At 38.9% G+C, this 12,494-nt stretch overlaps 1 protein-coding gene across 1 annotated transcript in view; it reads right to left on the reverse strand.

The window, feature by feature from the left end:
• The window catches only part of ETFDH (electron transfer flavoprotein dehydrogenase), a 37,890-nt gene that overhangs the window by 22,228 nt on the left and 3,168 nt on the right, over window positions 1–12,494 (reverse strand). The window contains exons 2-5 of the mRNA XM_050792612.1: window positions 7,335–7,475; window positions 5,055–5,284; window positions 2,791–2,872; window positions 2,245–2,363 (exon numbers count right to left, since the gene is read on the reverse strand). Of these exons, the coding sequence (XP_050648569.1) occupies window positions 2,245–2,363; window positions 2,791–2,872; window positions 5,055–5,284; window positions 7,335–7,475 (572 nt within the window). The remainder of the gene's footprint in view (window positions 1–2,244; window positions 2,364–2,790; window positions 2,873–5,054; window positions 5,285–7,334; window positions 7,476–12,494) is intronic.

Raw genomic sequence — 12,494 nt, forward strand, 5'->3', positions numbered from 1 at the left:
TGACTGAAGTCTGTCAATAAACTTGGACAGGCTTCTGTCAGAAACCATTGTCTCCTCTGCAGGCTCAAGAGACTTTGTCCCAGGTCACTGTATATTCTTCAAGCCCATTGAATTCCCCTAAAAATCTTTTACAATCCCCCTAAAGTCATCCATACTTCCCCATCTCCATTTCCCCTACCAAGAAAGGCATATAACTGTACGCCATTGTCTGGTAGGGTAATCACTCTGTAATATTCTCTTCATGCATGCTGATCAACCTGTATGCCTTTTCTCCTACTAACCTGCCTCTTGTGAGCTGATTTTTCTATGAACCTTCAGAGGGAAAGGGGGATGTTTTCCCTTGGTCCTCAGCCCCTATGCTGAGTACCTGGAACTGAAGGAAGAGTGGAAGACCTCAGAAACAAGGTCTTTCTTACCTTCTCCCATTCCTCTTTCTCCCCTAAAGCAAGTCACAGAAACCAGGATTCCTCTTCCTCAAGGTGAGTCATAGAAACTAGAACTCCTCTCCCTTAATACAGGCCATAAAACCTAGAAAGGTTATTTTCTTCCTTCTCCCTTTCCCCTTGAAAACTCTCATTCCAGAGGATTTCTGCTCCAGCCATACCTCAGAGGAAGAAATGCTACACAGAAAGGCCAAAGAGAATGTGAACAGACAGGCCTTGCCTGGCTTCCTCTCTCAGTCTACTACCGTTAGATCATACCCTTCTGTCTAATCACATTTCCACAGGGCTGTCCATTCTTATTGTACTGAAGCATGAAAATGGTTTCCCCTGGGTCTTCGGGGCCTTTATTTCTGAAGGATTTCATATCGTGTAAAACTTTGATTAAATAAATTTGTTATGTTTTTCTTGTTACCCTGTTTTTGTTACAGGAGTGTCAGCTGTGACCCTTACGATGGGTGAGGAAGGGTATCACATGTTTCTGCTACTGGGGCTCAGAAAACGATAGGCTAAAATATGCCACTCTGGCATGCTAAACCAGAGCAGCAGCTTCAGGGTGTCTCTGACCTTCCCCTCCTCCTGTCTTTCAACCCTATCTCTTCTAAAGCACTGGATGCGGCTCTTCTCTGATATTCTATTCTCTACCTTAAGACTGGACCTGCCAAAGAGAACACATGGTCTTCCATCCCATTCCTGAAATCTTACTATTAATATCTATTGCAGAAAAGAAAACAGAAGAAGGCAACTACACCTAGACAAACACTTTTTCATAAGATCATGCCTGCCTCTCAGGCTAATTCAAATTCCAAAGAGAATCATTTACAAGTTAATTTCTGTGTCTTGGGTGCATTCATTCTCCCTAAAAATCATTCACTTCCTTTCAAGATTGCTGAACACCCAATTTCCCCTTCCCCTCTGATGAGCATTTGGACCTCACTGGGTCATCGGGTCATCATTCTCTTGTGCTTATGCATGTTGTGCTTATGCTTTTTCTCCTATTATTCTCTCTATTGTCAGTTCATTTCTGGTGAACCTTCAGAGGGCAGAGACAAACCTTTCCCTTAACTCCTATACCCCCCCTACACTGGGGAAAAAAAAATTCCAGAGTAAAGATAGGGAGGAAGACAGAGCAAGGAATAATTATATTTAGAAAGTTGGCCGGGCGCGGTGGCTCAAGCCTGTAATCCCAGCACTTTGGGAGGCCGAGACGGGCGGATCATAAGGTCAGGAGATCGAGACCATCCTGGCTAACATGGTGAAACCCCGTCTCTACTAAAAAAATACAAAAAACTAGCCGGGCGAGGTGGCGGGCGCCTGTAGTCCCAGCTACTCGGGAGGCTGAGGCAGGAGAATGGTCTAAACCCGGGAGGCGGAGCTTGCAGTGAGCTGAGATCCGGCCACTGCACCCCAGCCTGGGCGACAGAGCAAGACTCTGTCTCAAAAAAAAAAAAAAAAAAAAAAAAAAAAAAAAAGAAAGTTGTCCTTGGAAGAGGGCATAGATTTGTTCTGGATAGTATAAAACTGTAGATAAGTTCTGTTCAAAATAAGGAAGAGATTACCAACAATCCACAATTTTTCATCCCTTATGGTGATCAATCATAAGTTGGACAATCACTTGATGGGGGTACAACATGAGGAATTCAAGTACTCTTTGGATTAGATATTTTAAAGATTCCTTCTAATCTTATAATTCTAAAATCCTCTGACTTTTAAAAAATACTTATTTCTTCAACTTTGCAAAATTCTCCACTTATTAAAAAAGGAGTTCCTATAAATATTAAAAACAAAATAAAACTATACAAACCTCAGCAGCTGCATAACCAGGGTATACTTCAACACCAAGGGCTTCTGCTTGTTCGCCCATCCAGCTCACTACATGTCCCAAGCGTACAATGTAATTGCCATGATTATTCATTGGAAGCCCTATAAATATATGCTTAATTTATAATTCTGACTTTTTATTGATAAGACATTACAAAAACATAAATACTTTAAAATCTCAAATCGGTATGTATTTCTACATAAGTGCTATATTGATGGTCACACCTTCAACTTATTTTCTACAATTTTGGCCTAGAGTTCTAATTTATTACATTACAAACAACATGAAAGCACTAAGTTAGAAATTCCTGCTTGGCTTACAAGGCTATCTCAATTCTTCTAGACTGGAAGTCAAAAGAACTGAGTTCTAGTCCTGCTTTCCCACCAGCTAGCTGTATAGCTTTGAGTAAATCCTTCAAATATCTGGGCCTTAGGTCTCATCTGTAAAAGGAGGAAATTTTGCCAGATGAAATGTAGTTCCTTCCAGCTGTGGAATTCCATAGTTCTATGAATATTCACTCTACCTTACCTGGAAGAATTGGCACAGGAATTCTGTATTTCTCTGTTAAAATTCCAAATCTGTCTTCTGTTACAGGAGTGTTAAGTGGAGCCTAGAAATAAAAGAAGAAAAAGAAATGTTTTTAGTTTATATTTGCAAGTGTAAACATAAATATAAAAAAATATAAAATGTACTCTGATGACAAAAAAAGAACTTCCCCCTAATTTTCTTTCGGCATTTCCTTTAGAAAACTTGTCACTCTAAATCCTTGCTCTGTCTGAGATGTATGGGAATCTGTTTTTTTTCTTTTGAGACAGTGTCTCTTTCTGTCACCCAGGTTGGAGTACAGTGGTGCAATCTTGGCCCACTGCAGCCTCTCCCTCCTGGGTTCAAGTGATTCTCCTGCCTCAGCCTCCCAAGTGGCTGGACTTACAGGCACCTGTCACCATGCCCGGCTAATTTTTGTAGTTTTAGTAGAGAGGAGGTTTCACCATGTTGGCCAGGCTGGTCTCGAACTCCTGACCTCAAGTGATCCACCCCGCTTGGCCTCCCAAAGTGTTGGGATTATAGGCATAAGCCACCACGCCCGGCCAGCTGGGAATCTTTTAAAAATCTAAATAAATGTCTTGCCAGTTTTGTATCACAGGAATATATCTCTTGGGAGTCTTGGAAACATCTTTGAAACGTGACCATCATGTCTTTTTGTCTCTGTGGAGAGGTGCTTGGCTCTAAGTTGAAACTTCCTGGTTGGTGAAAGGTAAGAGAAATTTTATTTTCCTTTTGGATAAAGACAATTAACATGTTGTGACATTGTACCTGCTGAGTTTACATATTAAAAGGCACCAAAGGCTGTGTGTGATGGCTCACAGGCCTATAGTCCCAGCATTTTGGGAGGCTGAAGCCCGTGGATTTGAGCCCACATGGGAAAATCCCGTCTGTACTAAAAAAAGACAAAAATTAGCTGGGCGTGGTGGCGCACACCTGTAATCCCAGCTACTGAGGGGGCTGAAGTGGGAGAATTACTTGAGCTGGGAGGTTGAGGCTGCAGAGAGTCATGATTGTGCCACTGTACTCCAGCCTGGGTGACAGTGAGACCCTGTCTCAAAAAAAAAGGTGCCAAAGCAATAAAGGGCTTTAACATGAAAAACATTTTCTATTAGAATTGATATTATATCAATGTTAATTCAATAATATCCATTTCTGACATAATATCAAAAGGATAAATTCGATTGGGTCCAATTAAAGTATTTCTAGTTTAAGGGAGCTTGATATTTCAGAAAGGAGAGCACAGATGAAATTTTTGGAATTCAATTTATTCCATATGGAAAGAATACAGATGATATTCATTTTTTTTTAATCTTTGCAAGTATATTCACAACCACTGAATAATCTAATCTTGGAGGTAGGACAGGTATAATATAACCTATCTTAGAGAAGAAAAAATTGACAGTCTAAGATTTTAACCAAATTCATACAAATTTTATTTAAGACAATAAAACTTGGACTTGGTCCTCTGGATATCACACCTGTGGTTTTTCTGCTTCGGTTCTCAGAAGCCATATTAATATGTTTCTTTAGAAAATCTATCCTCTTTGGCTTTAGATATTGCATTGTCCCAGAAATTATTACTTTATTAAGAACAATCATACAAAGACTTAAAGAACAAGTTTAAAAATACTCTCAAAATACAAAATGCCTCCCAAGAAATATTCAAAGGTCTTCTCAAGTTATTATCTTCTCATATACCCATTACACAAATACACGTAGAAAGAATTACACAAAACTATTTGTTAATATCATAAATTACAATTCTGATATAAATTATTTTTTTTTAATTTAAAAAGTATATAATTATTCCCTAAGATAGAGTTACACGGGCTGGGCGTGATGGCTCATGACTGTAATCCCAGAGCTTTGGGAGGTCAAGGTGGGTGGATCACCTGAGGTCAGGAGTTCGAGACCAGCCTGGCCAACACAGTGAAATAGTGGAACCCTGTCTCTACTAAAAATATAAAAAATTAGCTGGGTGTGGTGGCAGGTGCCTGTAATCCCAGCTACTAGGGAGACTGAGGCAGGAGAATCGCTTGAACCTGGGAGTTGGAGGTTGCAGTGAGCCGAGATCGCGCCATTGCACTCCAGCCTGGGCAACAAGAACGAAACTCTGTCTCAAAAAAAAAGAAAAAAAAAAAAAAGAGTTACATGAAAAGGGTTTTCTATATTCCAGTAATTTGGGAACAATTACTGAAATACAATTACAAAAGATTAGACTTTGTATAAAACACAATTTTTCATACTCCCTTCTCTTTCCAGTCTGGGAAGAGTTCTTTAAAAGCAGCTGGATCAAGGCAAGCCCCTGAGAGAGTATGAGCTCCTATCTGGGCAGCTTTCTCCACTAGACACACACGGATATCCTTTTCATGTGCCGCAGCCAACTGTTTTAGACGAACAGCTGCAGAGAGCCCTGCAGGGCCTGCACCAACTATTACAACATCCGCTTCTTCTGCAAACCTTTCCATGTTCACTCCTGGGAGAAATAAAAATTCTGGGATTAATATGACCCAATAATCACATGATAAATCACATGATAGTTAAAAAATATCCACTGTGCTTTAGAGCATTATTTATGGAAATTCTCCCTGTGTTTTGCACAATAATTATATTAAGCATATTACTGTATTAGTATGAGTATATTCTTAGGTTCTGTTCCAGTATATACTTTATTTCAGTTTCCATAAACTAATTCTTGGCTTTGAGATTTATTATTATACATTTAGCAAATATTTACTTGTCTAAAATACAGTCACAAGTAGCTTAATGACATAAGTGCTTTCTGAGAAATATATCATTAGGCAATTTTGCCCTTTTGCAAACATCATAGAGTATACTTACACAAACTAGATTGTATAGCCTATGATACACCTAGGCAACAGGGTATAGACTGTTAGTCCTAGGCTACAAAGCTATATAGCATGTGACTATACTGCATACTGTAGGTAACTGTAACATAATAGTATTTATGTAACTAAACACATCTAAACACAGAAAAAGTACCAAATAAATACAGTATAAAACGTATATAGTATAAATAGAAATACATTATAAATACAGTATGAAAAGTACAAAACACAGTATAAAAGATTTAAAAATGGTATATCTGTACAGGGTACTTACCATGAACAGAACTTACAGGACTGGAAGCTGTTCTTGGTGAGTGACTGAGTGAGCAGTGAGAATGTGAAGGACAAGGACATTACACTACTATAGACTTCATAAACACTATACACTTAGGTCACACTCAATTTATACAAAAATATTTTTGTCAATAAATTAAACTTAGCTTACAGTAATGTTTTTAGTTTATAAGCTTTTAAATGCTTTAAACTTTTTAACTCTCTTGTAATAACACTTAGCTAAAACACAAACACATTGTACAGCTGTACAAAAAATGGTTTTATATCATTTTTCTGTAAGCTTTTTTCTATTTAAAAATTTTTTAGACTTTGTATAAAAAACAATTTTTCATACCCCCTTCTCTTTCCAGTCTGGGAAGAGTTCTTTAAAAGCACCTGGATCAAAGCAAGCCCCTGAGAGAGTATGAGCTCCTCTCTGGGCAGCTTTCTCCATTAAACACATACCTTTTAAACCCTTTTATTAAAAATTAAGATACATCCCAGCATTTTGGGAAGCCGGGGTGGGTGGATCACGAGGTCAGGAGATCGAGACCACCCTGGCTAACATGGTGAAACCTGTCTCTACTAAAAATACAAAAAATTAGCTGGATGAGGTGGTGGGCGCCTATAGTCCCAGCTACATGGAAGGCTGAGGCAGGAGAATGGCGTGAACCTGGGAGGCGGAGCTTGCAGTGAGCCACTGCACTCCAGGCTGGACAACAGAGTGAGACTCTGTCTCAAAAAAAAATAACAATTAAGACACAAACACACACGTTAGTTAGGCCTACACAGGGTCAGGATCATCAGTATCTTCCACCTATACATCTTCTCCCACTGGAAGGTCATCAAAGACAATAACACGCATGGGCTGTCATCTCCTATGCAAATGTTAGCTTCTTCCAGAATACCTCCTGAAGGACCTGCCTGTGTCCGTTTTACAGTTAACTTTTTAAAAAATCAAGTAAGAGTACACTCTAAAATAATGACAAAAGTACAATACAGTACATACATAAACCAGTAACAGTCGTTTATTATCATGTATTATGTACTGTACATAATTGTATATGGTATACTTTTAAAGAACTGGCAGTAGAGTATGTTTGTTTACATCAGACTCACCACAAAGAATTGAGTAATGTGTTGAGCTACGATGGTCTGGAAGCTATGTTCTAAAAGATGTCACTAGGTGATAGGAATTTTTCAGCTCCATTATAATGTCAAGGGATTACCGTCATAAATGTTGTCAAGTTGTTGACTGAAGTGTCATTATGCAGCACGTGACTTGGTAAAGCCATAAAATATTATTGGATGCTTTTAAGTTATGAAAAATATTATACTCTCCTCCACAAAATGAAACAAAGTATCCAGAAAAGTCTCAGGAATTGTACACAAATTATTACTTACCTTCCCATCTCTTGTCCTTATCCCGGGGATAAATAGTATAATGGGTAGTAATTCGAGGCACAGTAGAAGTTGAAGACCATCTTGTAGCACACAGAGGTAGATAATTTTTCTTAATTTTTAAGGCATGAAAGCACTGATATGCTGCACAAAAATTATGAAAATTATTATCTTCCTTAAAATTAGTTTTCCTCAGTAGACTGAAAAAATATAAGTGAATATTTATAAAGATTCATATATATTATAATAAAAATATAAATGAGTATAGTGAATTAGACTATACTCTTTCCTAGGTGAACAATTTGAATAGCTGTTTCTCATAAAGCAATGTTTTCAAATCTTAAATATTTTAAAACTAATAAACAAATTTATTCAATTTAGCTCATGTCAGGCTCATGGATTAGTCATGAAAGCTGAACACTTTGAGAGTAATAGAGTAGTATAGTAACTGTGTAGGTCAATGGCTTTAAGCACAAACTTGGTTTTATGGTCAGGTTCTTTTTAAAACAAGCTGACCTACATATATGGCAGTAGCTGCTGCTGTTTCTTTCCTTTTTTTTTGAGACAGAGTCTTGCTCTGTTACCCAGGCTGGAGTGCAGGGGTGCAATCTCGGCTCACCACAGCCTCTGCCTCCTGGTTTCAAGCGATTCTCATGCCTCAGCCTCCAGAGTATCCAGGACTACAGGTGTGCACCACCACACCCAGGTAATTTTTGGAATTTTTTTTTTTTAGTAGAGACGGGGTTTTGCCATGTTGGCCAGGCTGGTCTCGAACTCCTGGCCTCAAGTGATCTGCCTGCCTCAGCCTCTAAAACTGCTGGGATTACAGGCATGAGCCACTGTGCCTGGCCACAGTATCTTCTGATATCCTTAAAAATGTGTGCATTTTTGAGTCAGCAAAAAGTATTTTATGGAAATGAACAGAAATGTGCAAAGATTTATCTGCAAAAATGTTCACTGAACCTTCTCTGCTGTCCTCAAACCTTCAACTCTACCTTTTCTTTCCCTTATCCAGGGCAGGTACCTTAGCATCAAACCTCATAAAGACAGAGGCAATTAGATGGGAATTTTCTCAACTCCTTGGCAATAACTTCTAATATAATCTGTATTTGTGCCCATACTTTGTTCATTATCTCAGTTTATAGCAGGAGAGGTGTCTTTTCTCCCACTGATTGTACTCAGTGAATATAGTGAAACAGACTATATTCTTCCCCACTGGGGTTAATCTTTCTAGCTGGATGATGAGGCTTATCTCTACCGTTGTCTTAGAGACATTCCTCCATCTGATCCCCTCCCTTCTGATCTTCAATTTTGACTCCCTTCTCAACCTCTGTTCTCCTTGATAATCATCCCTATCATAAAAAAAGACAGAGAATCCTCCCATGAAACCACTCTTGACAGATATAAAAACTTATATTTGAAGCTATATTCATTAGAAGTCTGTTATAGGAGAAGGGATAGAATAATAATAAAAAAAAAAAGAATAAAGACTTCAGAAATAGTACACATACGTATATATTATATAATAAAGATACCATTTCAAATTAGGGAGAAGAAATGGTTACTCATTAAATGGTGCAGAGATAGCCAGAAAGCCATTCAGGAAAAAAAGTATACTCTGCTCCCTATGTCAAAATGAATTCTGTTTGATCGAAGATTTTATTAGGGAAAGTTCAAAGTAGAGAAGACTATGGTGGGCTGGGCACAGTGGCTCATGACTGTAAATCTCAGCTAAGGCAGGAGGACTGCATGAGGCCAGGAGTTCAAGATCAGCCTAGGCAATATAGCAAGACCTCTTCTCTACAGAAACAAAAAATAAAAAGTAAAAAAATTAGCTAGGTGTGGTGGTATGCACCTGCAGTCCTACCTACTCAGGAGGCTGAGGTAGGATGATCGCTTGAGCCCAGTAATTCGAGGCTGCAGTGAGCTAGGACCACGTCACTGTACTCCAACCTGGGCGACGACCACTTTGTCTCAAAAAAAAAAAAAAAGACGGTGATATATCCATAAATCTTTCAGTTTTCTCCTCCCTTTGAGTAGTGTGGGATGAACGTACCAGGTAGCTTCTAACAAGTAGAGAATGGAAAGTGAAAAATGTTAACTTTACAGTAGAGAAATATGGCAGATACCACTTTAAGTGATCAAGTTTAACGCTACCAGCAATAAGACATATTGATACCATGTATCCCCTGATATGATGTGGTGAAAAGGGTTCTTTATCTCTGTGGTATTTATCCCCAAAAATCTTTAACCTCAGTCTAATCATGAGAAATCATCAGACAAACTCAGATTGAGGGACATTCTACAAAATGCTCGACCAGTACATATCAAAAGTGTAAAGGTCTTGGGACACAAGAAAACAGAGGAACTGTCAAACTGAAGTAGACTACGGAGACCTGCCAACTAAAGGCAACCTTGTGCTCTGGACTGGATCCTGGACCAGAAAAAGAAGATCTGAATAAAATCTGTAGTTTAATTAACTTTATTTCATCAATGTTAATATTTTAGTTTTGATAAATATACTATGGTTATATAAGACATTAAGCTCAGCAAAGGGCATATGGGAACTCAGTACTATCTTTGCAACTCATCTGTAAATGTAAAACTATTTCAAGGTTAAAAGTTGAAAAAAAGATTATGGTGATAAGAAAGATCAAACCCAAATATAAGAGCTAAAACCATAAAACTTTTTGAAGACATGAGTGTAAATCTTTGTGACCTTGTGTAAACCAAAAATAAAATTCTAATCCCCTAAACCAACTGAATGGACTCTCCTCTTGGCCAAGGGGATTCCAAAGAAACCCAAAAAAGTAGTTCATGCCATGATGGTAAGTGGGGGGTCAGACATGCCTCATTATACCCTCTCCCTTTTGGAGTTCAGACATAACTGACCATCATTAACATTAATATCAAAATCCTAAGACTGACAGAACAGACTCTTTGTAGCAATAAGATACCAACTCCAACCTGACTCTGGTATAACATCCCATGACAACAGGCCCTAGAGGAAATCAAAGTATTGTACCCCAAAATATATTTCTTGGACATAATTTTTGGATTGGCCCTGTAAAGCTGTCTCTTGTTAGGAAAATTTACATTCTGTGGAGAATTCTCTTCCCTTTCTTGGCCTTTTCCTGATCTAGAAGAGATTTAACTAAGAGTCTGATACCTTTTAAGGCAAGCTTGTCCAACCTGGAGCCCATGGGCAGCATGTTGCCCAGAATGCCTTTAAATGTGGCCCAACACAAATTCGTGAACTTTGAGATGTCCTGCCTTTCCAGGCCAAGCCAAAGTAAACCTTACACGTATTGATAATGTCTTTGCCTGTAACTTCTCTCCCTAAAATGTATAAAATCAAGCTGTAACCCAACCACCTTGGGAACATGTTCTCAGGACCTCCTGAGGCTGTATAATGGGTCATGGTCCTCACATTTGGCTCAGAATTAATATCTCCAAATAGTTTATGGAGTTTGGCTTTTTCATCAACACTTGGGCTAGGCAATGGTTTCTTTGATAGAACAACCAAAAACACAAGCAACAACAAAAAATACAGTTAAATTGCACTTCATCAAAATTAAAACCTGTTGTGCGCCAAAGGATACCATCAAGAAAGTGAAAAGATAGCCCATGGAATGGGAGAAAATACTTTCAAATCATATATCTGATAATGGACTTATATTTAGAATACATAAAGAACTCCTATACCTAGTAATAAAAAGACAAATAACCCAATTAAAAAGTGGGCAAAGGATCTGAATAGATACTTGTTCAAAGATGATATACAAATGGCCAATAAGTACATGAAAAGACGCTCAGCAGCATTCGCCATCAAGGAAATGCAAACCAAAGCCACATGAGATACTACTTTATATCCACTAGCATGGCTATAGTCAAGAAGACAAGTAATAATAAAACCACCTTTGCAAAACTTATAACAGATAAAATTATTACAGTGAAAGAGATCTGACCTAACTGACTCCATCTTGCTTCTAACCTCCAAGTAGTCCTTGTTCATTCCTGGGAGTAGGCTGAATTAACTTTGGGAGTTTATAGTTTAATTGTGAAACAAAGACAATCACAGCCCTTTCCCAGGACAAACCCCCTTCCTTCCTGGGGACCAGACTGTCTTTGCAGGACTAACAAATTAGCTACAAGATTAGAAATTATGGTTTAAGAGTCATGCAGCTGGAGGTGGCAAGATTCTGAACCTTCCCAAAGTGTTCCCGGCGATAACATCACTATTTTAAAATCTAGGATCACTACTTGAGATATTTTGCAGATCCTGCACTTGATGGATCAGCTGGCACCACTCAGATCAATGAACTGGCTCATCTGGTCGTGTGGCTCCCACTCCGGAACTGACTCAGTGCAAGAGGACAAACTCATCTCCCTATGATTTCATCTCTGATCTGACCAATTGGCACTCCCCATTTTCTGACCCCCTCTACTCATCAAATTATCCTTAAAATCCCCAGTCTCCAAGTTTTCGGGGAGACTGATTTGAGTAATAATAAAACTATGGTCTCTTGTACAGCCACCTCTGTGTGAATTAAACTCCTTCTCTATTCTAATTATCCTGTTTTGATAAATTGGCTCTGTCTGGGTAGTGGGCAAGGAGAACCCCTTGGGCAGTTTCAATAACAAGAGTTAGCAAGGATGTGGAAGAACTGGAACCCTCATATACTCCTGGGGGAATGTAAAAATGATGCAGTCTCTTTGAAAAACAGTCTGGCAGTTCCTCAAAAGGTTAAACATGGAGTTTTCATATGACCCATTCCTAAGTCTATCCCTAAGATAATGAAAACATACTTCCACACAAAAACTTGCACATGAATGTTCCTAGCTGAACTTTTTATTTTTCTTTTTTTTTTTTGAGACAGGGTCTCACTCTGTCACCAAGGGTGGAATGCAGTGATGTGATCATGGCTTACTGAAGCCTTGACTTTCCAGGCTTAAGTGATCCTCCCATCTCAGCCTCCTGAGTAGCTAGGGCTACAGGTGCATGCCACCATGCCCGGCTAACAGTTTCTATTTTTTTGTAGACAAGCAGTCTCACTGCGTTGTGTAGGCTAGTCTCGAAATCCTAGGCTTGAGCAATCTGCCTGTCTCAGCCTCCCAAACTGCTGGGATTACAGGTGTGAGCCACCACAGTTGGCCAATAGC

The sequence above is a fragment of the Macaca thibetana genome, chromosome 5, assembly GCF_024542745.1.
Source record: "Macaca thibetana thibetana isolate TM-01 chromosome 5, ASM2454274v1, whole genome shotgun sequence".
Classification (NCBI taxonomy): domain Eukaryota; kingdom Metazoa; phylum Chordata; class Mammalia; order Primates; family Cercopithecidae; genus Macaca; species Macaca thibetana.